Source organism: Ovis aries, chromosome 17 (assembly GCF_016772045.2).
Source record: "Ovis aries strain OAR_USU_Benz2616 breed Rambouillet chromosome 17, ARS-UI_Ramb_v3.0, whole genome shotgun sequence".
Classification (NCBI taxonomy): domain Eukaryota; kingdom Metazoa; phylum Chordata; class Mammalia; order Artiodactyla; family Bovidae; genus Ovis; species Ovis aries.
The window spans coordinates 71,931,787-71,959,092 of record NC_056070.1 but is presented as its reverse complement, the minus strand read 5'-3'; the positions used below and the strand labels follow the sequence as shown (position 1 = coordinate 71,959,092).

Sequence of the window (27,306 nt, the reverse complement as noted above, 5' to 3'; positions counted from 1 at the left end):
GAGGTGGCCAAAGTACTGGAGTTTCAGCTTTAGCATCAGTCCTTCCAAAGAAATCCCAGGGCTGATCTCCTTTAGAATGGACTGGTTGGATCTCCTTGCAGTCCAAGGGACACTCAAGAGTCTTCTCCAACACCACAGTTCAAAACCATCAGTTCTTCAGTGCTCAGCTTTCTTCACAGTCCAACTCTCACATCCATACATGACTGCTGGAAAAACCATAGCCTTGACTAGATGGACCGTTGTTACTGTGCTGTTAATAACATATTGTATACTTGAAATTTTCTAAGAGGGATCTCAAGCGTTTTTACTAGACACAGGAAAAATGGCAGCTAAGGTGATTGATATTAGCTTGATTATAGTAATTATCTCACAATGTATACTTATACCAAACATTGCATCGTACATCTTAAATGTACTTTTATTTGCAAATCATACGTCAATCAAGCTGGAAAAAATGAAGATCCGTGCTTCACATTATATATCTTTTGAATAGCGCTGATCTCAAGAAGCTGAGGCCATAGACTTCTGACCAGCTGCAAACCTCATGCCCTGCAGTCCTAGCCATAGACTGACTGGTTTTGGGGGAGAATCAAATGGGTTAATGGGCTTCCCAGGTGGCAGCTAGCGGTAAAGAACCCGCCTGCCAATGCAAGAGACTTGAGAGACGCAGCTGCATCCCTGGGTGGGGAAGACCCCGGGGTAGGGCAGGGCACCCTACGCCAGTATTGTTGCCTGCAAAGTCCCACGGACAGAGGACCCTGGCCGGCTAGAGTCCACGGGCTCGCAAAGAATCAGACAGGACTGAAGCGACTTAGCATGCATACAAACCGGTTAATACATATAAAGTGCACAGAAGTCAGTCTATGTGTTAGCTCTTCTTATTGTTACTGTTATTTGTATTACTGACCAAGATTTCTAGAACTTCAACTCAGCAGAGAAGCACACCAAGGAGAGTAAGGCTTGGCCCAGCTTGAGAATTCGCATATCACCCATAAAAGGTCAGACTGCAGAGAGCTGAGGACCCTCTGTGATCAGCTGGTCCGCTCAGGGCCCTGATTTGGGAGAGGTCAGCAAGGCAGTTTCCTCGATGCAGAATTTAAGAGGGGGGGAACCAAGAAAACTCAGGACTCTGGATACATAATATTCAAATACAATACTTTAATAAATCCAAGTCAATGTCCCAAACCCACAAGGAACAGAAGATCGAAATGGTAAATAAAGACAGGAGGGGTGTTGCTGGTTTCCACCACCCCAGGCTCCATGCGGCTCGGTAGCCTTGAGCCAGCCCCACCCCATGACCAGCTCTCGGTCCAGGGCGGAGCGATCCTGGCGACCAGACGGACGGCGCTGTGCCTGGACCGGCAGTCAACGGGCTGCCCTCAAAGAGCGGCCTCCAGAAAGTAGGAACCGGGCCGCGCGGGGCCTGCCGGAACGCCCAGGCTGCCCCGCGGCCCTTCCCAGCGTGCCCCGCGGCCCTTCCCAGCGTGCCCCGCGGCCGAGTCGCCAGAGCCCCACTGAGGCCGTTGCGACCTTCGGTCAGCGGGTGGTGCTCTCGCCGGGAGGCACCACCATGGTGTCCGCTTGGCAGGGCTTCGGCTGGACGGCTCAGCTCTTCACCTCCATCAGTACCCTGGACGTCCTGGTGATAGTGTTGTACTTCCTGTTGGTTCTGGGCATCGCGCTGTGGGTAAGTGGGGCCTGGAGTCGGGGGAGGGGAGGGCTGAACCCCAGGCCAGTTCCCGACCCTCCCCTGCCTGTCACCTGGTCCCCCCTCGCCCCCCTCTTGTCCTGCTCCTGCGCAGCCCTTTGCCGGGAACTCTCCAGCATCCCTGTGCAGCCGATCTTCCAAGGAAGTCCAAGCCCATCTTCCCTACCCACCCGCCCAAATAAACAGGTCAGATGGACCAGTGCCCACGGCCTGGCACCCACGCTGCGTGTAATACGGAGTTGCTGTTGTGACGGTCGCAGTAGTGACCGCTGCCCAGTAGTGGCCACAGGCCCCTGCAGGGCTGGGTTGGGTTTTGAGGGCTTTAAGCTTGGCACAACCGCATAACCAGGCTGTGGGTCACAGATGAGGAAAAACAGGTTTGAGGAGGCTGAGTAACCACAGGGAATGATGGCGTGCAGCTTTGAACCTAGAGCTGCCCCTTCCTGAGGCATGAGGGTAACCATGCAGAGGCCCTAGCTGGCAAAACCTCAGAGGTCACGTGTGTTTCAGGGCCCTAAGTATTCCCCTGAATTTGAATTGAGCGCTTACATACTCGAGCGTAAGGTTCTCTTCATAGGTTGGTCCTGGGTCTGTGGTACTGCCATCTGCCTGCTAGCGTTTCACCTGTTCAGTCACTAAGTCGTGTCCGACTCTCCGTGACGCTGTGGACTACAGCATGCCGAGCTCCTCTCCCTCGGAATTTGCTCCAGTTCATGTCCATTTAGTCAGTGTTGCTGTCTAACCATCGCGTCCTCTGCTGCCCCCTGCTCCTTTTGCCTTCAGCCTTTCCCAGCATCAAAGTCTTTTCCGATGAGTCGGCTCCTTGCTTAACTTGTAAGCACTCACAGAGATGTCCCGAAGATATACCCTCAGAGCCAGACAGCAAAAGGTCAGAGGGCAGGACAGAAGGCTCTGGCTTTGGTCCTGGTATGGCTAAGCTGTTAGCCATCAGAAGCCTCTCCCTGGCCTGCTTTATGAGCGGGAGTACCTGGTGGCAATGTCACTCTTTGCTGACGGGGGGGGAGATTTCATTCTGGGCCTCTCCCTCCCAGCTGGAGCTTTCCTGCCCATGTGACCTTTAAGCGGAGTGCTTCATGAGGTTATGAGCAGGATCTTAGTGTGCAGAATCTGACCCTTCCAAGCGGGATCTTTGGGCAGTCTCTTGAGGGCTCACCATGCTGTGTGAGTGGGCAGACAGAGTAATGGAAATATGGTCTTCATCTTCTTAAGAGAATGTTTTTTATCTCTTCCAAGTGGAAAGAAGTCTGAGATTTATCTAGATCATTCAAATGAATGATTTTTTTTTTCTAAATTGGCTTCCATTTTGGGAAACATTCCAGGTGGCACAGTGCTAAGGATTCTGCCCTGCCAGTGCAGGAGATGCGAGAGATGAGGGTTTGATCCCTGGGTCGGGAAGATCCCCTGGAGTAGGAAATGGCAATCCACTCCAGTATTCTTGCCTGGGAAACTCGCATGGACAGAGGAGCCTGGTGGGCTACAGTCCATGGGGTCACAAAGAGTCGGACATGACTGAGCACACTCGCACGTGAGAAGCATCCTCCTGGGCAGCCTCGGCTGGGCTCCAGGCAGTGGGCAGTTGTTTGGGGCCCTTCCCCCAGCTGCCCTTAATTAGGAAGCCCCACGCAGTTTTCTTCTGGGCCCAGCTGGGGGAGGTCTGGCCAAGCTCAGAGGACCTGTGAACCATCTGGACGCTTCCAAAGGAAACCTGCTGTTCCTTTTGTTCCGCTAGGGGCCCAAAAGCATGCGCTGTTGTCCAGAATGCTTCCATCTTTTTCCTTCTCTTCATTGTTATTTTTCCTTTGGTCTTCTTAAAAATTCATATATTGTTTTTAATCACATGTTAATTGTAAGAAGTAAAAAGATTCATTAGCTGTCAGAAGCAGTTACTGCTCTTTCCTCATCCTTCCCCAGCCCCCGAGATCCCCAGGGGCCATGTGTTTCTCCTCCCCTTTCTCAGTGACACACCCCTGAAAGGGAAGTGGGAGCCCACTCTAGTATTGTCTGGAGAACCCATGGACAGAGGAGCCTGGCGAGCCACAGTCCATGGCGTCCCAAAGAGCTGGACATGACTTAGCGCCTAAACAGCACCACAGACACATAGGTAGTTTTTGCATTTTGGTTTTACAAACAATGTGGTCATGTCATACACAGGACTCTGCAGCTTGCTTCTCCCCCTTACCACACGACGTGAAGTGCTTCTGGGCTATAACTGGAGATCTAGCTCGTGTCTGTATCAGTTGTACGACAGCCAGACAAATGTGTGAGATTCAGCTCTTCCTACTCACCGACACCGAGGATATTGCCGGGTTGTAGTTTTTAGCGTGTCGTGCTTTTAATCTGTGTAGCATGGATTCCTGAAATCGGAATTGCTACGTAGCACATGGGCACACCCTTGCCCCAAGCTCTCGCTGACCTGGTGTGTTGCTTCTGCTTTGATTTTGGGAAGGAGGTGGGGGCAGGCTGATGAACGGTGATAACAGCTTTGCCTTGCACTTTCTAGACTCCGCCTCCTGTGAAGCTGACCATCTCCTCGCGAGCTTGTTGTCCACTGATTTTCTTCTTCTGTGAATAGCCAGATCATGTGCCCATTTTTGAATTGGGTTGTTCAACCTTGCATTTATCAGCTTGTCTGTCTTTTGAGTTGGCTAATCTGTTTTTCCCAAACTGTCATTTTTTAGGCCAGCGGTTCTCAGCCTCAGGACTACTGACGTGTGGGACCAGATAACTCCTTGTTGTGGAGGTCTTCCCTGCGTACTATAGGATGCTTAGAAGCACCCCAAGCCCTACCCCTTCGCAGCCAGAATTATCTCCAGACAATGCCAGGTGTCCCTTGGAGGGTGGGGTTGAGAACCCTTGGTCTAGACTGTTACTGGCACCTTTCTGACACTTCAGTAAATCAAATACCTCTCCTTTCTCTTACATCTCGATTTCGTTCCTGGTTGCTCAGGAAAGTTTCCCCACTCCAAGGATATACAAATATTATTCTAAATTTCTTCTTATATTTTATGGATTTTTACAGGTATTTAAATCTCTTAAACATCTGGAATTTGCTTTTGTATATAATGTGATGGAAGACCCGAGCTTTATTTTCTTCTGGTTATTAAGTAAACCACCCTTTTCTTTACTGATAGGAATTGGCCACATTTGCTCCTTTCTGAAATCGTCCATCAGCTTCTGTCCATGAGGCCCCACAGGGAAAGCTTGTCTTTGTTGCTGGTGTCTTGGGTCCTTTAAGATGCTTAAGGGGGAAAATTTGCATATTTGTTTGTTTGTCCCTGTTATCAGTCTCAGCCTGGGATCTTTGAGACAGTGGTGAATGCACCTTCCACCCCAGCAGCCCTCCTGCTGCGGTCCGTGGATCATTCTAGAAGGAGGGTGGGGAGGAAGGAAGGGGCCGTGGTCGTGTGTGACCACGTTCTTCCCAGGACCTCCTCTCTTCCTGTCTGGTTCTTTCTCTAATGGAAAGAGAGAGTGATTTTATTTGTCTTAGAACATTTTGTAAATTCCTTCTAAAAGTTCTAAGGCACATGTCCCTGCACCCTGCTGATGCCTTCCTTAGGAAAGGCCAGCTCTGGCATCACAGGCTCTTGATTAGCACTTAGTGGATGGACGAATGAGACTGGCTTCAAGTGCCTGACTTAGAGAGTTTTTCTTTGGTGATGTGAGGGGACTTGGCTATAATGCAGATACTCTGGATGGCTGTCATAAGTTCACTCTTTCCACGGAAATGTGTTTTTGTCAGCCAGCGGTCATCCTTGGGTCCTGCTGCTTTGGGCAATCCAGGAAAGCCTGGGCTTGTCCCTTGACCATATTGGAGTCTGATGATCAGAGCTAGGAATCGGAGAAGAGAGCCTCTGGGTACGTGGCGAGGACACCGTAATCTTGGCAGCATGACTCCCCTCCTGGAAGAAGCTGGGCTGTGTTCACCTCCTCCATTCCCAGTCGGTTAAGGCATTTGCACGCCACTCATCTCCCAGACTCTGATGGGAACCACGGCACTGGTTAACCATTTGGGGCGGGGCGGAGGGGGGGAATAAAGCAATATGGTTTTCACAGGAGTGTAAAGAAATGGGAAAGCCCGTGCAGTCTCACAGCTGGGAGGGACCACGGGCCCTCCTCTAACTCAGTGGGCAGACTTCTGTTCCTAAACGAACAGACAAAACCAAGAGGGGAATGGGATCTCTGCAGAGGACATTGACCTGTAAACGAAGGTCATCACTGGTTGCTTGGACTCCCCCGACCCCATTTTAAGGTCATCGTGTCGTGCAGCCGTGGGACGGCAGAGGACTTCTTCCTGGCTGGACGGAACCTGGTGTGGTGGCAGGTGAGCAGCCCCGTGTGGCCTCTGTGGAGCTGCGCGTGGATCTGTTTATGGCTTTCCTGTAGATGCCTTTCACCCCGCGTGATTTAAAGTCGCGAAATCAGGAAAGCCAGTGCATTAGTAGTTCCCTTAGCCCCCAGGCAGTGTCTTGCATAAGGGCTCCCTTGGCTCTCTAGGTGCCTGGGAGGTACGGAGCCTTGCTCTGGTCTGGGACCCAGAGCAGGTGGAGCGCGCCCTGCTCTCTGAAGTGCACGGAGCAGAGTGGGCGTTGGATGGGACTCCTGTTTTCATTCTCAGAGTTACTGCCTAATGAATAAGCTGTGGTATGGCGCTATTAAAAGGCACTGCAATAAAAGAATCGTCTTGCCACTCCAGCTTTCTTTCTTTCATACCTCTACTCAGGCAGTGAATGCCCCGTGGGTACGCGTTGCTCTCATCGGGGCCTCCATGAGGCTTATTCCTGGGTTGGTGCTCAGGCCTCCTCTTACCTGGCTCCGTGGGGGTGAGACTGACACTCAGGGCCCCCTCCTGCCCCGTGTTGCCTCTGGGCTTCCCACCTTCCCTGCTGCTTCACCAGCTACTCATTCGAGGCCCCCTGGCTGCGTCCTTCCCACCCCCTGGCTTCTTAACACTGCAGGTACACTCCACCTGGGGCGTGGCGTTCGAGACCACTTGCTGGAGTGCTGGCCGGCCCCAGCTCGCTGCCAAAACTCCAGTCCTGGGTCCCTCTGCCCATCTGGCCCCTCCCTTGAAAGGCCTGCCAGCCACTGCACACGACACGTCCTCTGCGCAGTTGCCCCCCCACGCCGCGCCGTCTCTTGTCCCTGAAGGGCAGCGTCAGCCCTCCAGCTGCTCAGGCTGACGCGCGGGGAGTCGCGTCAGACTCTCCATTCTCTCTCGCCCCATCTTCTAGTCCATCAGGAAGTCCTGCACCTACGTTTAGAACACAGATTTGAAATCTGACCGCTTCTCATCATGCTTCATGCAGGTTCATTGCAACAGCTTCTCTCTGGACCCTCTCCTTCCACCTACGCTCCTCCACACCCAGCCTCAACAAGGCGGCTTGCGGCCCTCTGGGCTTTCCTGTGGCCCCCAGCATGGAAGCCAGTCTGTCAGGCCGCAGATGGATGGCCCGCACCTCCTTACCTCCTTGGCCTTGAGAGGTTCGCCAAGCTCCTCCCTCAGGGGCTCTGACTCTGCTGCTCCTGTCTGGAGGTTCCCTCTCGCAGGCCCTGGGCTGCCCTCAGCCCTCCTCAGGAAGGCCAGCCCCGCCTGCCCGCTGCTCAGCGCTCCCTGGCTGCCTTCCTGCCTTCTCTTTCTCTAGGAGTTTCCTGCTTACCGCTGGCCACTGTGCTGCAGAGTCACCCCTACTTTATTCTGCTTAGACTCTTGTATAACAGGCTGTTAGCTTCATGAGGGCAAGGAGCTGTCTGCTCACTAATGTCTGGTACTTGCAATGCTGCCTGGCACATAGTTCGCAGTGGACATTTATTTATAGTTAATTAATAAATGATGACTTTTTAGCATACCTTTTCATTTAACTGGAGAAGGGAATGGCATCCTACTCCAGTATTCTTGGCTGGAGAATCCCATGGACAAAGGAGCCTGGCAGGCTTCAGTCCATGGGGTCACAAAGAGTTGGACAGGACTCTGTGACTAACACTTTCATTTAATAATGTACTAAGGTCTCCCTGAGTCTTTATAAATGTTGGTAGATAGACTTTTATACACAGTTGCATAGTGGTATGTCATATGGACAGTCCGCTATTTATGTACCATATTTTTGGGCAATTTGAACCGTATGTAGTTTTTCATTATTATGATAAAGATAGCAAGTAAAAGTAACTCCTTGAGTAATTAGGTGCCTCTCCTAAGGTTTTGCCTTCTATTCGTTGCTGCTAAGATGTTTGGCGCCTGTGTGTTCTCAGCTGTGTCTTAACGGGTGCATTCTACATTTTGTGGTTTAAAAAAACCAGCAACCCCCGGTCATAGCGCTCTTGGTATTGAACGCCGCTAAGCCCCGGTCGTAGTTAGTGCTCTTGGTATTGAACGCCGCTAAGCCCCGGCCATAGTTAGCGCTCTTGGTATTGAACGCCGCTTTATCTTAGGGTAACTTTGTCAGTGCTTTGTTTTTTTGTTTTTACCTAAAAGCCTTGTTATTTTCAGCCTCTCTTAATAATTTGGTTTTCAGGGATCTTCTGTCAAACACAGCACAGTATTTGGGTTTGGATTTTTATGGCTATCTCTACTCAACTAAAAAGCTATTATTGGTTTAGGAGGGATTTTGTTCATTTTAAATGCCTCTGGGATTTTTTATTTTGAAAGTAACAGATGCTGGCTGTTAAAAAAAACACACACAAAGTCAAAATCCAATCATAGAACTTGAAGTGTTCTCCCTATTCTATTCCTATAGCAGTGGTTCCAGCCCCCAAAAGTATTTTTTGTGCATGTGCGGCCAGAGTCACCCCGTCTGCACGCAAACGCGCATGTGCGCAAGTGCCCGTGCACACAGGCGCTTGGATGAGATTCCGTTACACACGCTGCTTCCCTTATTTGCGTCACTGCATAGAGCTCCTTTAGTCTGTCCGTAGGCTACACTGTATTTCGTCACATTCACTGCCTTAGTATTTTAACCATTCCCTTATAGTCAGGTCAGTTGTATGAGATTATACTCCAGCTAATATTTCTGCAGTTGCAAGTAAGTCAGTGGGGTTAGGGCAACATAAGAAGGGCGGTGCGGCTTTTTTCACTTCATCCCTGTTTTTACTTGGCTTCTAATTTATGGTGAGGCTTTAGTATAGAAAAAATACAAATGGGAATTCTGCCCAAGGTGTAATCTCTTTTGAGGAACTGTGAAATTCAGTTTGAGGTCACATTTGTGAAAATTGGTTTTTGGAGTTGGGTAAGAGTTCTGACCTGTAACTGTCTTTTGATTTTCAGATAGGTGCTTTTCTTTTTGCCTCAAATATTGGCACTGGCCACTTTATGGGTCTGGCTGGAAAAGGGGTGTCTTCAGGGATCGCTGTTGGGGCCTTCGAGTGGAACGTGAGTAGTGCCTTTGGTGGCAGCGAGCCTCCACTTCTGTCCAGATGAAATTCAGAGAGGCCTGAGTGAATGTACAGGACTCCTTGGGAAGTCATGGAAGAGAGGAACCAAGCCTTTCATTTCTCAAAAAGATTGTGCTGGTTTTCATTCTCCTTAGTAAAGTAATAGAGAGACAGAGAGTGTTTTTATTCCAGGGACCATGGGAATACAGTTAGGAGACTAGTCAGGTAGGATCATAGTAACAGATGTATGCAAACATAAACATCCGTGTATATACACACAGGTACATGTGTATATGTGTGTGTGTATTTGTCTGTCTATATACATTTCCAGTATACAATTGACCCTTGAACAGCACACGTTTAAACTATGCTGGTCCACTTACAGATCTTTTCCCGTAAATACAGTACCTGTATTTTCATTTCACAGATCTTTAAATTGACTTAAGTGGGGACGAGTTTGTGTTTGATTAGAGATCACCGTATGTGGAATCAAAAGAACTAGGGTTTGAGTCCTGATTCTGTCCAAACTCTTTCAGCTTCACCCTTGGGTGAGTCATTTCTCAGTTTGTTTTTGAGGCAGATTCAGCATTATGCAGGTTTTCCCCTATGTGGGAGTTGGTCAGCTGCACATGAACAGGGTCAGCTGAGTTCTCTTTCAAGTGATTACTATTAAACTCCTAACTGATCTGTGAATACCAGTTTCAACTATAAAACTTATAAAATGGATTATTTATTTTTAATCTGTGGGATATGGATATATTTGTTGTAGGATGTAGAGTTTGTTCACCTAAATTATAAGTGAATTTATAAGTTTTGGGTTAATTAACCTATATCTATATAAATCACCTGACCTTTTTTATCAATCAGAAAGCTCCCTCTTTCTGGGTCTCATCTTTCTCCTGGTAGATTACAAAAAGAAATAACACTTCTAACAGAGTCAGCTCCAAACCTAAGAAGGAGCCCTGGTCTTTACCACAGTTTACCTCTCAGAATTTACTAGCATCTCCTTATATTCAGCTTACCTCTTCTTCGTAAAGAAAGCCGAAGCAAAGTGTATTACTTAATTTCAATAACTTGTGTAAATTTTGATTTAAATTCTGATTTTTTTCAACCTATCTTTCTTTGTTTAATGATCAGTTATCTTTGATCCTACCTACAGCTAAGGAAACATAAATTTTAATAAATACCTTGAAAATTGGCTTAGTTAAACACAACCCCCCGACCCCGAAAAAATTAAGAGTGCACCTTCATAGGCAAAGCTCAAGTGCCTGTAAGTTAATTTTGTTCTCCTAGAGGGTCTATTCTTAGGCTGTTGTTTGCAAGGTTCCCAGTAGTGATGCATTTATTGGGCTCAAGACAGTCAGTAGCCCAGTTTGCCGCCCCTTTAAGAGCCTGGTCGAGATGGGACGCTGACGTGATTGCTCTTCTCTCCTTGGTTTCAGGCTGCGTTCATCCTCTGTGCTCTTGGCTGGGTGTTTTCCCCTGTTTACATGAAGTCTGGGGTGAGTATCCATGATCAGTTAGTCTGCGCTCTGCAGTATTTTTTCTGACAAATATTATAGTTGTACATAAAAACATTTTAGAGAACAAGTTAAACTTCTCAGTCTTTTGATTCTTGTACCGACATCCCTAAATCCTAAGAAATGCCTGAAATAATATCAGCTGACATGGATAAACAGTAGCCAGTAACTGCTAGTGTTTCATTCTGGACCTTATTCAAGGGTTCCCCTCTGAAGGCTTTTATAGAAAACATTTTAAAACTTTGTTAAAAAAATAAGACGTAAATTAATGAAGGGAACAACTCTGTTAACAACTGGAAGACAGCAGTCTGACAATGTTGTTAGAACTAACAGTGTTCAGTTCAGTTCAGTCGCTCAGTCGTGTCCGACTCTTTGCGACCCCATGAATCGCAGCACGCCAGGCCTCCCTGTCCATCACCAACTCCCGGAGTTCACTCAGACTCAGGTCCATCGAGTCAGTGATGCCATCCAGCCATCTCATCCTCTGTCGTCCCCTTCTCCTCCTGCCCCCAATCCCTCCCAGCATCAGAGTCTTTTCCAATGAGTCAACTCTTCGCATGAGGTGGCCAAAGTACTGGAGTTTCAGCTTTAGCATCATTCCTTCCAAAGAAATCCCAGGGCTGATCTCCTTAGTTCTCCCTAAATCCAAAAGAGGATGTGTGAGGAACTGGACAGGCTGATTCTGGAGTGTACACAAGAGATAAGGGGACAAAGCCGTGTCAGCGCCTGGCTGAGAGGGGACAGAGAAGAGAGGTCCCGGGCCAACGTCCACAGGGGTGCCTGGAGCGATGCCACCAGCGTGGTAGGCAGAGCTTTCTGTCGGAGAATCCACTTTAGACGGCAACCACAGACGGGGGCCTTCGTGGAAGTACAGGAGTCATGCTTTTGGAAAAGAATATCCCAGGCTGGATGCACTGAAGAGGGTGAGACGGGCAGGTCCACTTTACCCATGTCGCCACCCCCGACCCCAAGGTGGCAGAGCTCTGTGCCAGGAGAGCGCGGCCCAGCCTGCGGCTTCTCCCGTGGGGGGAGGGAGCGCGTGGACGTGCTCGGCTGCACCGGCCATGCAGCGCTGCCAGCAGCTCGGCTCTCCCTGCCTCCAGAGTGCGCAGTGTGCTGCGTGCCCAGGGCTCGGGTAGCGACTTGGAGAGCAGCTCCCAGGGCCGTCAGACGACATCAGAGGAGCCCAAAGCCCCCTCGCGGACTCTTACCAGGAAGACTGCCAGCAAGCGGCTGCGGGCTCCTCACCTGCAGATCTCCCCAGCTGCCCACAGACACCCCTGCCGTGCTGCGTGCATCGCCCGCGTATGCCTCCACCCGTCAGCCCGCTCCCTCTGCTTATCCCCAGTGGCAGTGTGCTGAGCCCCGGCGGAAAGCTGGTGGCACGTGCAGAAAACCAGCCTGACCTGTGGAGCTGGGAAAGCCACAGAGGGGCGTTCAGCCCACCCTCGGGAAGGCTCTCAGCACACAGCCTGGCCTTGTAGGATCAAGGAGGGCGTGAGAGGCCAGTGCGTCCACAGACAAGGTCTGAGGAAGTCTGAGAAGCCCTAGCAGGACTCATGGGAGGTGTCTCTCTCCAGAAGCAGTCAGGGGAACGAGCTGCTGACCGCTGCCTCAGTGCAGAGACAGCAGCCCAAGACCACAAGGAACAGGAGCAGTCAGGAACACGTGACGGCACCCGAGGAGTCCGATAGCCTAACGCTGACGGACCCCAAAGACCTGCCCCGTAGAGAGCTCAAGGTGGTCATCTGAAGGCAACTCAGTGAGCCACAAGAAAGCACAGAAAGACAGTTCAGCAGGATCAAGAAAACAGCACATAAAGGAAATTCGCTCAACAGAGAGAAGAATCATAAAAATAACCAAATGGAAATTCTGGACTGAAGATTGCAGTGAATGAAGTGAAAACTGCAGTTGAAAGCATCTTCAGCAGACTTAGCGAAGCAGAAGAAAGACTCTGTGAGCTCAGCGACCGGCCACTTGAAATTATCCAGTCAGGGGGAAGCAGCTTCCCAAGAGGCCAGGGGCAAAGAATCTGCCTGCCAGTGCCAGAGACACAGGAGGTGTGGGTTCCATCCCTGGGTCAGGAAGATCCCCTGGAGGGGGAAATAGCAACCCACTCCAGTATTCTTGCCTGGGAAATCCCATAGACAGAGGAGCCTGGCAAGACTGCAGTCCCTGGGGTCCCAGAGTCAGACACGACTTGGCAACTGAGAACGCACACTCAGTCAGAGGAGAGCGAAGGGAAGGGAATGAAAACTGAAGAAAGCCCCTGTGAACGATGGGACGCCATCACAGAAACGGTCAGCATGCTCCTGGAGCCCCGGGAGAAGAGAGGCAGAAGCAGGCGGAAAGGCTGCTTACAGACTGAGAACTTCCCGAACTAAGCAAAGACTTGACTCGCCAAGATCATGGCGCTCATAGGTGCCCCCCGAATTTTAACCCCAAACATCATTTGAAGAAATAATACCTGGAAAGATCTCCTCTGGTGAAAATGTTAGTTTACAGATTCAGCAGCTTAACCAACACCAGATAGAGTAAACAGAAAGGAAGCTACACGCAGGGGCACGGCAGAGTGAAGATGCTGGAGGAGAGATGAAGGGGACACTGAAACCGGCGAGGGAAAACCTCAGCAGGGCACGCAGGGGGGCAGCGACACGCTCGATAGACGCCTTCTGCTCAGAAGAGCGGAGGCTGGAAAACAGCAGAGTGACGGTCAGGTGCCGAGAGGAAGAAAAAGCTGTCAACCCCAAATTCTATGCCCAGCAGGTTCAGTGGTTAGGACTCTATGCTTTCCTTGCCCAGGGGCCAGGTTCAGTCCCTAGTCTGGGAACTAAGACCCTGCAAGTTGTGTGGTCAAAATAAAAGTGAAGATGAAATATATACAAATATTGAAACATTATGTTGTACACTTGAAACCCATATAAGGTTATATGTCATTTATACATCAATTTAAAAAAGAACCATTGCTTGTATATTTTTGAGATTAGTTGTCAGTTGTTTCATTTGCTACTATTTTCTCCCATTCAGAAGGCTGTCTTTTCACCTTGCTTATATTTTCCTTTGTTGTGCAGAAGCTTTTAATTTTAATTAGATCCCATTTGTTTATTTTTGCTTCTACTTCCAGAATTCTGGGAGGTGGATCGTAGAGGATCCTGCTGTGATTTATGTCGGAGAGTGTTTTGCCTATGTTCTCCTCTAGGAGTTTTATAGTTTCTGGTCTTACATTTAGATCTTTAATCCATTTTGAGTTTATTTTCATGTGCGGTGTTAGAAAGTGATCTAGTTTCATTCTTTTACAAGTGGTTGACCAGTTTTCCCAGCACCACTTGTTAAAGAGATTGTCTTTATTCCATTGTATAGTCTTGCCTCCTTTGTCAAAGATAAGGTGTCCATATGTGTGTGGATTTATCTCTGGGCTTTCTATTTTGTTCCATTGATCTATATGTCTGTCTTTGTGCCAGTACCATACTGTCTTGATGACTGTGGCTTTGTAGTAGAGCCTGAAGTCAGGCAAGTTGATTCCTCCAGTTCCATTCTTCTTTCTCAAGATTGCTTTGGCTATTCGAGGTTTTTTGTATTTCCATACAAATCTTGAAATGATTTGTTCTAGTTCTGTGAAAAATATGGCTGGTAGCTTGATAGGGATTGCATTGAATTTGTAAATTGCTTTGGGTAGTATACTCATTTTCACTATATTGATTCTTCCGATCCATGAACATGGTATATTTCTCCATCTATTAGTGTCCTCTTTGATTTCTTTCATCAGTGTTTTATAGTTTTCTATATATAGATCTTTAGTTTCTTTAGGTAGATATATTCCTAAGTATTTTATTCTTTTCGTTGCAATGGTGAATGGAATTGTTTCCTTAATTTCTTTTTCTACTTTCTCATTATTAGTGTATAGGAATGCAAGGGATTTCTGTGTGTTGATTTTATATCCTGCAACTTTACTATATTCATTGATTAGCTCTAGTAATTTTCTGGTGGAGTCTTTTCCAGAAAAATAAATGACCCAATCAAAAAATGGGCCAAAGAACTAAATAGACATTTCTCCAAAAAGACATATGGATGGGTAACAAACACATGAAAAGATGCTCAACATCACTCATTATTAGAGAAATGCAAATCAAAACCACAATGAGGTACCACTTCATACCAGTCAGAATGTCTGCAATCCAAAAATCTGCAAGCAATAAATGCTGGAGAGGGTGTGGAGAAAAGGGAACCCTCCTACACTGTTGGTGGGAATGCAAACTAGTACAGCCACTATGGAGAACAGTGTGGAGATTCCTTAAAAAATTGCAAATAGAACTGCCATATGACCCAGCAATCCCACTGCTGGGCATACACACCGAGGAAACCAGAATTGAAAGAGACACGTGTACCCCAATGTTCATCGCAGCACTGTTTATAATAGCCAGGACATGGAAACAACCTAGATGTCCACTAGCAGATGAATGGATAAGAAAGCTGTGGTACATATACACAATGGAGTATTACTCAGCCATTAAAAAGAATACATTTGAATCAGTTCTGATAAGATGGATGAAACTGGAGCCGATTATACAGTGTGAAGTAAGCCAGAAAGAAAAACACCAATACAGTATACTAACACATATATATGGAATTTAGAAAGATGGAAATGATGACCCTGTATGAGAGACAGCAAAAAAGACACAGATGTGTATAGCGGACTTTTGGACTCAGAGGGAGAAGGAGAGGGTGGGATGATTTGGGAGAATGGCATTGAAACATGTATACTATCATGTAAGAATCGAATCGCCAGTCTATGTCCAATGCAGGATACAGCATGCTTAGGGCTGGTGCACGGGGATGACCCAGAGGGATGTGGGGAGGGAGGTGGGAGGGGGGTTCATATTTGGGATCGCATGTACACCCGTGGTGGATTCATGTCAATGTATGGCAAAACCAATACAGTATTGTAAAGTAAAATAAAGTAAAAATAAAAATTTAAAAAAAAAGAACCATTGCAAGGAAAATAATGAAGGTTCTTGGTTTCTTACACAAACCGTAAGGGGAGAAATTGATATATTGGACTTCAAAGAATAATTTTAAACTTTAACTCTTTGAAAGAGATTTTTAAGAAAATGAGAAGTCAAGACTGCGGAGGAATATTTATAGAACACGTTCCTCGTGCGAAGAGCTGACTCATCGGAAAAGACCCTGATGCTGTGAGGGATCGGGGGCGGGAGGAGAAGGGGACTACAGGGCGTGAGATGGCTGGATGGCATCACCGACTCGATGGACATGGGTTTGGGTGGACTCCCAGAGTTGGTGATGGACAGGGAGGCCTGGCGTGCTGCGGTTCATGGGGTCGCAAAGAGTCGGACACAACTGATCGACTGAACTGAACTGAAATGATTCATAATGAAACACTTGTGTCCTGAATATACACATTTTTTTAAAAAAAAACTCATAATTTGTAACAAGACAGCATTTCACCCTACATTCCACCTTACAAATGACAGATGATGACGTGAAAGGATGTTCACGCTCACTGATTGTTAGGGAAATGCTACTTAGGGTCCCACATAGGCACACTGACCCGCTGAGATAAAGAGGGCTGATGTGTCGAGAGCAGAAGAGGCTGAGGAGCTTCGGGGACCCCCTGCCTTTCCAGAGAGAACTCTAGGGTGGCAGTTTCTTGCCCAGTTACGCCTTAGGACCCAGCTGCCCTGTTCCTGAGTGTGGCACTTCCCCCAACCCCAGAGACATGGTCAGGTCCACACCCAGACTGTACAGGAAGTTCTGGTCTAATGGCCGAACCTAGACATAACCTGAATTGTGGGGGGATGGACAGACAGCCCGCAGCATGGTACTCGGTGGCCCTAAGGAGTCAGGTGCCAGCGCGCTGACCTACAGGGCGTGGCAGCAGGGGAAAGTAGCTGGACAGGATTTGCGCTCCAGGGAAGGTGAGCTGGATATCCAGGATCAGGGGTGCAGAGGGTCCCAGACTCACACCGTTGGGGGCTTTGAGGGGCACTGGAAACGCCTTATATCTTGAGTGTCGTGGTGACCACACAACCGTGTACATTTACCCAAACTCCTCAGATTTTAAAATGGGATCATTTTACTGTGTGTAAACCATGCCTCATAAGACTTAAGCATTTGAAATACCTGTGGAGAGGGCATGAAAATCGTGAAAGGCTTGGTTTGCCTTGCAGTCTAACGCTTGAAATTAGATTGCGACTGGACTGTGACGTCTTTTGAGATGGGTCTTTAAAGCAGAAATTGAGTTAGAATGAGGTCGTGAGGGTGGGTCCTAATTCAGCATGACTTTATGAGAAGAGGACGTTGCACACAGATGCGTCCAGAGGGGCGGCTGGGCAGACGCGGGGAGGCGCCTCCGCCAGCTGAGGGCAGGGGCCGGGCCCGTCCTTCCTCGTGGCCCAGGGGAACTGGCCCCTGACACCACGCTTCCAGCCCCGGGGCTTCACGGCAGTGTGTCTCTCTGGGAGCCGCTGCGCCATACCTGTGCTGGCGGCCCTGGGTGTGGGGCGGCTTGGGGCTGACTGGGAAAGTCAGCGGAGTGCGTCAGGCGTGATGGAGGACCAGGCGGAGGGGACGCGAGTAGAAGCTGCGGGTGTCACACCCCCAGCCAGGGCTACAGGGAGCAGCCGGGACGCGCACGTGTGAGGCAGGGGGGTGAGCGCGTAGGAGCACACTCATTGCGGGGTGCCTTTACCTTCGTGAGCCGCTGCGCTTGGGGCCAGGCGTCTGCTGGGCGAGGGGGCGCTGCTGCCCCGGGCACACGCAGCGTGAGGTGGTGGAGGCAGAGATGAGCAGGACGGTTGTGGACACCCGCGTGCACAGCGGCGGCGCGAGCACGGGGGGCTGGGAGAGCTGTGGCGTCAGGTCGTGTGTGTCTCTCAACAACGTGGTATATTTGTAGCATCTGATAAAACATTTGATTTTGCTGTGTGATTATTTCACGAAAGTCATTTGTCGTCATAGACAACGTCATTACTTCCGCTTTCCAAAGACTGGACAGTAGCTAGATTCCAAGCTTCTTGAAGACCGCGGTATCGCCTCTCCTCCCCGATGCCCCGCGCCTTAGCAGGTGTTCGTGTGGAGCACCTGAGACTGCTGGGCTGTGTCTCCGTGCCCGCCAGCACTCTGTGAGCCCTCTGCCTCACGCGGGCTTCCCTTACGTTCTTCAGGTAGTGACGCTGCCCAGATACTTGAGGAAGAGGTTTGGTGGCTACCGGATCCAGCTCCTGCTCGCCGTTCTGTACTTGCTCATCTATATCTTCAGTAAGATCTCGGTGAGTTGTGTGAAGGCGAGTCCACGGAAGGGAAGCACAGAGAAATCGATAGGCAGGACCAGGTGTGCCCCAGGAGTTTACTCTGGGGCTGCCTAAGTTACATGTCGGCCTCCGCTGTCTAAACTAAAGCGGAGAGAAAATAGCTACTACACAAGGTAAATGGCAGAGCACCTCCTCTGCCTCCCGAGCCTGTGTCCCCAGAGAACCTTGGGCTTGTTCCCGTCGTGTCCCCCGGAGGCGCCCCCCCTCCTTCAACCAGTCCACGTCCGTCCACCCTCACAGAGACCGGAACCCCCAGCCGTGACCTGTGAGGCCTTCCAGGCCTCTGACGTGGTCTCCTTCCCGTACTGGTTTTCAGATCCTACGAGCTTATTCCCACTGGAAGCCCCTGACACCTGCTCTGCACCATGTCTGGAATGTTCTTCCCCCAGACCTTTCCAATTTCACCTCCCTGGAGCGGCCTCCCTTGGGGCCCCCTGTCCGTTCTCCTGTTTCTGTTTCCTAATACATGCCACCACAGAAGATTGGTCTGTTTCTTTCCTTCCTGTCTGTCTGCACTCCAGGATGAGCTTCTTGAGCCCCTAGGCCTTGCCTGGCTTGCTCCCTGCCTTCCCAGCCAGCTCTGGGGCCGGAAGCTTGCTGAGAACACAGTTGGCACAGAAACACTGAGAGAAGTGCTCTTTGAGTGGCTGAATGAGTGTCGCTCGCCACACTGCATGGAAACTGCCCATCTGGTGGTCTGCCTCCCTCCTTAGGAGGGAGTCCCCGTTGAGGACTGGCTGAGTTCGGTAACCCTAGGGCCCTCTGAACCCTGCTGAGTGTCCACCGTGTGTGCACGGATATGTTGGGAAGACCTCTGCCGATCGTGCCCCTGGGGGTGGTGACCAGAGGGGCAGGGCAGCAGGTTAGCCAGCAAGTGGAGTGCACACGCTGCAGGGTCAGCAAAAGCACAGCCCACGCTCAGCAGAGCCACCCGCAGGCCGTCAGCCGAGAGGTCTGCTGTGTATAGCGCTTGAGCTAAAAATGGTCGTAAAAACCAGAAACAGCCTACGTCTCACAAAGCCCACAGCGTTCAGCATCTTCCCTTTACAGAAAAAGCTCGCCAGTCCTAGTAAGCTGTCCACTCTGCCTGCCCCACTGGTGGAACTGTGGAAAAAGCCCGCTCTCTGAGCACGCTCCCCACTCTGGGGCTCCAATCAGGAAGAGGCTAAGTTGCATTAACTGGATTAGCCCAAGCCTTAAAAGTGCTGCCCTAGGCTGAACTCACGGCCACCAGCCATGCCGCCCAGCAGAACGTGGAGAGGCCCCCCTAGTGTCCACTGGGGAGGCAGCAGGCCTGATGGCTGGAGAAGGCCTCTGAGATCAGGGTCTTCCTGGGAAGCAGAAGTGCAGCCACTGCCTCTGGACTCATTTCAGGTGGAGATCTGCACGGGCGCCGTGTTCATGAGGCTGGTGCTGGGGCTGGACGTTTACCTGGCCTCCGTGGTTTTGCTGTCAGTTACCGGCATATACTCCATCACAGGTGAGGTCACTCGAACCCCACAGGTGTTTGTATTGAACAAAACTTCTGCTTCTTAGTGGAGACCCGAAGACAGTGAGATAGGTCCCGCTTCTGCACTTTCCCTGAGACTGCAAGTCATATTGCTGAGGCCTGAGAGAGCTGAATACTGGAAAGCGAGGCAGGGCTGCCCGAGTGGTGCCCTGCTCCTGGAAATGTCATCAGGCTGGCAGGGGCTCTCCAGGGGCCTGGGCAGGGCTGGCAGTGGCTGTGTTTGGGGTGGGGCCGGCCTGATGCACCAGGCTGTGGGATGACGGGGCGGGGGTGCAGACGGGGAGAAGGGAGGTGCCCGCTTCAGGTCGTCCTGGTTGCCTGGTGACCTGGGCAGGCCATCGGATGAGACCTTTTAGGTGGACATTTCAATTCTTAATATTGATTCCATCTTGGGTTAACAGCGCGTGACGTGATACGGCCATGGTCCTGGGTGGCAGCCACTCCCCGTCAACCACAAGACCATGGCCGGGGGGGGGCAGCCATCCTCTGCCCAGACAGTCTGCAGCATGGTCTTCGGTAAATTGCCCGAGATGCCAACATGTCATGATAAAGTAGGTGTGGCAGTGACTCTGCCCGGCTGTAGGCTAGTGCGTATGTTCTGAGCTCATTCAAGGCGGGCAGGGCTAAGCTGTGATGTCCGGGGCTGAGGCACAGAAAATGCATTTTCAGTCTAGTGATCCCTTCAACTTAACAGTGAGTTTCTCATGATGTAACCCCGTCAAAGCGGGGAAGACCTGTATAATTTTCTGCTTAGGAAAACTACCAGATTTTCATCCAGAAAATGGGAGTAAAAGGCAATTGGGATATAGCTAGGCAGAGTAAGACTCCAGCAGCAGGTCACAGAGGCTGTTCAAGGGGGAAGAACAGCACTCGCCTGGCCTCAGCATAGAGGGCAGCCAGGCCCGCTGAACCGAGGAAGGAGCTGGGTGTGGGGACGGGGACACGCGTGTGCGCGCGGCACGCGCAGTGACTCCCTCGCGCCTCCCTCGCCCGTGCAGGTGGCTTTGCAGCCGTGGTTTACACTGACATCTTACACGCCAGCTTCATGGTTCTGGGCTCTGTCTTCTTAATGGTCTATGGTGAGTAAATCTAGAGGCTGCTGGGCACCACAGTGGGGTTGGGGGGCTCTGGCCACTGCCTGGGGCCATTTCAGCACCGTCCTCTCACAGACGGGACTGAGGCCCTCAGGACCCGTGGGTGAGCATTGTCTGAGGTCATGCTGACCACCTGGGGTGGAAACTTCTGCTCGTGGAGAAAGAGGAGTCGAGGAGCAGGGCGTGACCGCAGACCCCGGGCTCTGAGCAGCAGTCAGGAGCGGCCCAGCATGCTTGGCCCCGCTCTGAGCCAAGCCCTTCCTCTCCGTCGGAAGCCCCTCTCCTTCTGTCCATTGAGTTAGACCTGTCCGTCAGGGTCAGTGGAACACCCGCCCCAAACCTGTGGCTCCGTAGCTGCCACACCTGTGCCATAGCTGCCAAACCTGTGGCTCCATGACTGCCACACCTCTGCACCCTCGTTCTCTGGACGTGCATCACGACCCCGCGACATGGCGCCTGCTTGCTTCCAGCGTGACGTGCTCTGTGGGTGCTTACTTGATGGTTCATTGCGTTACAGAAATAAGTCACGCCCCCAGGTCTAGAGCTTCTGAGAGCCAGAGCCATCATACCCTTCACACAGTGCGTAGTCTGATGCCCACAGTAGGTGCTTAGTGCCACGAGTGAGGGTGGCAGCTGATACGAGCTGAGAACCAGGTGCCAGGCAGGGGTTTGTCTGTCCTGTCTCATTTAACCGTCACAGAACCAGGAGGCCTTGCTGTTTTCATTGTCCTCAGCTGACTGATGAGGAAGGCAAGCCACTCAGTCCAATAACGTGCTGACGAAACACACCCAAAGAGCAGAACTCCGAGCCGCACCCCTCGAGCACCAAAGCCCCGATACACAGACAGCCTCTTACGGTGCCTGTGCCCACTGGCTGGGGGAGCCTCACTGAGCTTGGCGGTGGGTCGTAGCTTTGTCTTGCAGAAACTTAGAAGGAAAAGCTCTGGGCTCAGGTACTGGAAAATTACTGAACTGATACCTGAGTTGAGTTGAAGGATTATGGTTCCATAGAGCAGATTACTGAGCCCACAGGAGGAGAACATGTAGGCCCGCAGAGTCACAAACCACAGTCTCCCCATTCGGGAAGCATTAGGGCTCCCTGAGCTTTACTCAGCACCGTGCTTCTGGGACACAGAACACGCTTCAGGCATGGTCCAGGGAGTCTGAGAAGGATCTGGGAAGGAATGGCCGATTTGAGTGACAGAATTATAAACCATAAAATACTCTTTAAGTCACTGTGTTTCTTCGTGTGCTAGTATTAAATGTAAACTTTATTAAAATCTGCCAGGACCATCCCAATACTTGACAATGATATCCAGTTAAACTTTGGGGGCAGGTAGAATAATCCATTTAATGTTAGGAGTTATATCTCTAAATAATTATGTATCATTTACTGTTACAGTCTGAATTTTTCTATCCCCCCAGAATTCATAAGTTGAAATCCTAGCCTCCAATGTGATGGTATTGGGAGGTGGTTGGTTCTTGAGGGAGGATCCTGTATGAATGGCTTTAGTACTGTTGTGAAAGAGACCCCAGAGAGCTCCCTCGTCCTTTCTGCCACCTGAGGACATGGACAGCATCTAGTCGGTCAGCACCTCGAGCTTGGAGTCCCAGCCTCCAGAACTGTGAGAAGTAAGCCACCCACTATCTGGTGTTTTGTTACATCAGCCCAAACAGACTGTGACATTTTCTGAGAAATGTAATGTTTTTTGTTTTTTGTTTTTTTTTTTTAATTGGGGTATCCATGCTAGTTCTTCTGATAAGTAAACTGTTGTGGGGCTTGTTTTCTTTTTAAAATACACAAAAATTTGTAGTTACAAATGAATGTTGTCTTCAAACCAGTCGCTGTGGGAACTGATGCATATACAGCTTTTTTCACTTTTAATTAGTGTATACACAAGGCGGGCGGCCTGGGTGGCACTAATGGCAAAGAATCTGCCTGCCCATGTAGGAGACATAAGAGGCGCAGGTTCAAGCCCTGGGTTGGAAAGATGCCCCGGAGCAGGGCCTGGCAACCTACTGCAGCATTCTTGCCTAGAGAATCCCACGGACAGCGGAGCCTTGCGGGCTAGCGCCCATAGGGTCGCAAAGAGCCAGACACGCCTGAAGCAGCTGAGCACGCGTGTATGCATGCGCACACAAGGCGAACAAGGCAGAAGCGCGCCAGGTGAAATGCTTAGCGCTCAGTTTCTCGGCGTGACTCCCCAGAGCCAACCAGTGTCCTAAGTTTTGTGTATATCCTTCCAGAGGTAGCGTACAGGCAGACCTTGGAGAGAGAGTGGTTTGGCTCCAGGTTACAGCGATGAAGCGAATGCCGCCGCAGAGCAAGTCACACAAGGTTTTTGGTTTCCCAGTACATAAGAGAGCTGCGTTTACACTGGAGCGCAGTGCTGTATGAAGTGTACAGTAGTATCATATCTAAAGCCGAGGTGCGTGCCTTAATCTAAAACCAGTGCTGTTAGAAAGATGGCACTGAGGGACGTGCTTCTTGCAGGGCAGCCCCAGACCTTCAGTTTGCAAAACACAAGCAAACAAGCAGCGCGACATCTACAAAGTGCAGTGACGCGAAACACAAAGTGAGGGGTGTGTGTGTGTGTGTGTGTGTGTGCGTCTGTGAGAATGTGTGCGTCTGGGGGTGCGCATCTCACAGGACGGGAACGTCCGCATGGGTGTTCACCCCGGAGCTCTGTCTTAGGCGGATTTTCATGTCAGCAGATGGAGACCTACTGTGTCTGCGCTGTGTTTGGCATTAACTTCTCGTTGAAAAGGGCACGGATGACAGTAGGTAGTGAGGGCAAGCATCACCAAGTGAACGCACTCTGCATCCAGCCCCCAGGAGGAGAGTTGACTTTTTGTTTCCTTCTTTTCCAAACTTTATACCGTTTGTGTCTTTTTCTTGCCTCACTACACTGGCGAGGACATACATAGCAGGGGGAAGGCCCCAGCCTCCCTGTCTCTCTTCTAATTTAGCGGTAAAGCTTTGGCTGTTCTACCATTAAATATTTGCTGTAACTTTTTTGGTAGATACTTTTTGTCATACTAACAAAGTTCCCTTCTGTTCCTAGCTTGCTAAGATTATAATGAGCAGGTTTTGAACAGTGGAAAAACATTTGTTTTTTCCACATCTGCTTAGGTGATCAGGTTATTTTTTCCCTTCTCTGTTAACGTAGCACATTACGTTAACTTGGTTTTGAGTGTTACCCTTGCATTCCTGGATTTGTCAAGAAACCCCTCAATTCCTCTCCTAAGTGGCAGTTTTAACTACATTTTCAGAAATGTATGAGAATGTGTGTTTCCTAACCTCCCATCTAACACCTGATGTCTTCAGTCTTTTTGAAAATAGGCCCAGGGACTTCCCTGGCAGCCCAGGGGCCGACACTCTCCACCCTGAGTGCAGGGGCCTGGGCTCAGTCCCAGTCAGGGAACTAGACCCCACATGCAGCAACTAAAAAGACCACGCGTACCGCAACTAAGACCCAGTACAGCCAAAGAAATAAATAAAGTTTAAAAATAATAAAAATAGGCCTAATAGGTGAAAGGGCGTGAAAGGATCTCATTTTTGTTTCAATTTGAATTCTCCGGACACCAGTGAGGCTGAGCATCCTTTCACACACTTCATGGCCATCTGTACTTCCTGCTCTGTGAATTTCACATTCACGTTCACTGACGTATTTCTTTCCAACAGTTTTCCTTGGCCTTTGAGGTGTGAATCCTTCATATATGGTGCCGATTTCTTGTTTCAGTCTAACAAATTTTTTATTTGGTTTTCATCCTTTATATAAATTTGAAAATTTAGCATCACATTTATCAACCTCTCTTTTCTTTCTGTGCTTTGTTTAAGAATGTCCTACTCCCTCACCCAAGGTCATAAAAGATACTTTTCCTGTTTTCTTCTAATATCTAGGTGGCTTTGTAGCTCACCTCTTAAAAATCCACGTGGAAATTGTTTTTAGAAATGCTGGGAGGTGTCTTACTCACTTCGTAGTCACTCAGTATCTTTCATTGACTAGTCTTGACTCCAAATGACTCGGGATCCATTTCAAAATTCCGAGGAACTTGGTCTATTATGCCAAAGCCCTGGGTCGGGAAGATCCCCTGGAGGAGGGAAAGGCTACCCACTCCAGTATTCTGGCCTGGAGAATCCCATGGACTCTAATCCCTGGGGTCGCAAAGAGTCAGACCCGACTAAGCGACTTTCACTCTCTCAAGGTGTTTTTCAGTTATGTAGGTGGGATTATGTGTGTTTTAGTGCCTTTTAAGACATTTTTATTTAAGAATAAGGTTTTACACTGGTTAGGATATGGAGGAAGAAATGCTTGGAGCACTGAGGAGAATCCCAAACATGAAGTCTCACAAGTATTTTGCTGGGATTGCAGGAAAATGAATCTTAATTTCTGATTTAGTTGAGATTCTTTGAGTAACTTGTGATAAAACTCTAGTTCAAAGCTAGCTGAAGCAAATTAAGAACTTCCTTGACTCACATGACTGGAAATTCCAGGGCATCTTACTTTTGAGCATGGCTTGACCCAGGCTTCTGCAGGAGCCAGGTGGGCAAAAGGACCTCACACTGCCCTTCTTGCTTAGCACCCCAAAGCAAGGAAGCAGGCATTTTTGGTGCCTTAAGCAGAAGGCTCCTGGAACAAGTCCTGTTTAAATTAGTTGGGCCTGGGTCTCAAGTCCATTCCTGACACGTCAGCTGCCTGGGGACAGGAGCACTGGCCAGGCCTCGGTCATGTGCCAGATCAGAATGCATGGTGGACGGTTTGACAAGGCCCCCCTGAGCCATGCAGGGTGGAGTGCAGCTGGAGAGAGGGCTCTGTCCCCAGCAGCAGGAGGACGGGGAGCCGGGCACACGGCCCCCAGCGCCCACTCTGCTCTGCTCCCGCTTTGGTGGAGAGGGTCTCTTCTCTCAGCACGCAGCGTCGGCTATCTGCCATCCTGTCAAGTCTCACGTTGCTGTCTTGGCTCCTGTGCAGTTGAAGGTACTGACCGGCTGTGTGGTGTTTTCAAGCCTTTAACGAGATAGGTGGATACCAGGAGCTAGAGAGCAGGTACCCGGAGGCCAAGCCAGCCCTCACCTCGGAAGGGAACTGGACTGCCCCAGTGGAGTGCTTCATGCCACGTGCGGACGCCTTCCATATCTTCCGAGACCCCATCACTGGAGACATCCCCTGGCCTGGGGTCATCTTTGGCCTCTCCACCATTTCCTTGTACTACTGGTGCACCGACCAGGTAACGAGACACGCAGCGCTGAGGGGTCTGCGCCGGGGGGGTAGGGGTCTCGAGGTCTCTGCAGCCACAGGCAGGCTTCCCTCCCAGCCTTGTGCGGTGCCCAGATGCCGCAGCACCACACGCTGTCTAAAAGAGGTCTCTAAAATCTGGAAAAGTTTAATGTGGCATAAAATAAGAAGGTGGTGGCGGAGGACTTTCTGGTGGTCCATTGGTTGAGACTCTGCCTGCCAATGCAGGAGACACGGGTTCCATCCTTGGTTGGGGAACTAAGATCCCGCATGCTGTGGGGTATGCCAAAAAACTTAAAAAAGCTTTAAAAAATGCCGCATGTTTAACAAATAATAATAAAATAAATTTTAAAAAAGGGGTCTCTGCCCCAGCCCCATCTGTAGCTCAGCACCTGTTTCCATTTCTTCTTCTTCCCTCTCATTGTCTGCAAAGCACCAGTTTTTGCTCATGAACAATGTCAGTTCTCCCAAACCGCGTCTAAAATCAAGTGCTGCCAACCAGTACTTCAGTTTGATTTTTTTTTCAGGACTCAAAGCTTATTCTAAAGATGACATGGTTCTATCAGCGGTCGATCACTACATTGTGAAATGCTCGTCCAGTGGAAGGGCGACGGAGAGAAGGAAGCACAGCTGCACGGCATGGCCTGAGGGAGCCTTTAGAGCTCGGTGCCGAGTGGAAGGAGCCGAACGCAGGAGGCCGGGGCTGCGCGACGACGCTCCGGAGCGGAGCGCAGACAGTGCCGCGACATGTTGTCTCAGTCCACACAATCAAGTAGCAAAAGATTATACAGAAAAGCAAGGAGGAAACAAGATGGTCATTAAAGCAGTCATTTCTGAAGCAAGGGGAAGAGCTGAGCTTAAAAAGAGGCACACGAAACAGAGTTATCGACCATCGTTAAAAAGTGGAAATGACCCAAATATCCACCAAGGAATGAATGAACAAAGCGTGTATCCACGTGTGGGAATATTATTCAGCCATAGAAAGAAATGAAATTCTGTTACATGCAGCCTGTTTGATGAATCTAAGAACGTGAAGCTCAGTGAAAGAAGCCAGGCTCAGCAGTTCACCTGTTGTGTGATTGCTTTTATATGAAACATTCAGAACAGGCAAATCCATGGAGACAAAAGTCCAATCAGTGCCTCCCAGGGGAGGAGTGGAGGAGGAATGGAGAGTGACCACTTTTGTGGGCCTGGGTGTTGTTCTGGGTCATGAGAAGGTTTTGATGTTGAAAAGAGCTGGAGATCATGCAGCCTCAGGGATGCACTAACCACTCCTGAATTGTTCACTTTAAAATGGTTAATTACAGAGACGTCCCTGACAGGCCAGTGGCTAAGACTCCTCATTTTCAACACGGGGCACTAGGTTGATCCCTGGTTGGGAAACTAAGATCCCACATGCTACACAGCATGGCCAAAAAGTAAAAGATAAACGGATAGTTATATGTTACGTGAATTTCACCTTGATATTTAAAAAAAGGGTCACGGAGAGAGGCTTCTGGGGTTCCGCAGAGTTGCAC

The 27,306-nt window shown here is 49.8% G+C and overlaps 1 protein-coding gene across 1 annotated transcript; it reads left to right on the top strand.

Moving 5' to 3' along the window:
* The first annotated feature begins 1,481 nt into the window (after nt 1–1,481).
* On the top strand, nt 1,482–26,184 carry LOC101114215 (sodium/glucose cotransporter 1-like). The gene is made up of 8 exons (XM_027980276.3): nt 1,482–1,687; nt 5,982–6,053; nt 8,991–9,095; nt 10,540–10,599; nt 17,799–17,903; nt 19,320–19,425; nt 20,454–20,534; nt 25,561–26,184. The coding sequence occupies exons 1-8, from the start codon at nt 1,571–1,573 to the stop codon at nt 25,995–25,997; spliced, it is 1,083 nt and encodes a 360-aa protein (XP_027836077.3). The 5' UTR covers nt 1,482–1,570; the 3' UTR covers nt 25,998–26,184.
* Nucleotides 26,185–27,306: the final 1,122 nt, after the last annotated feature.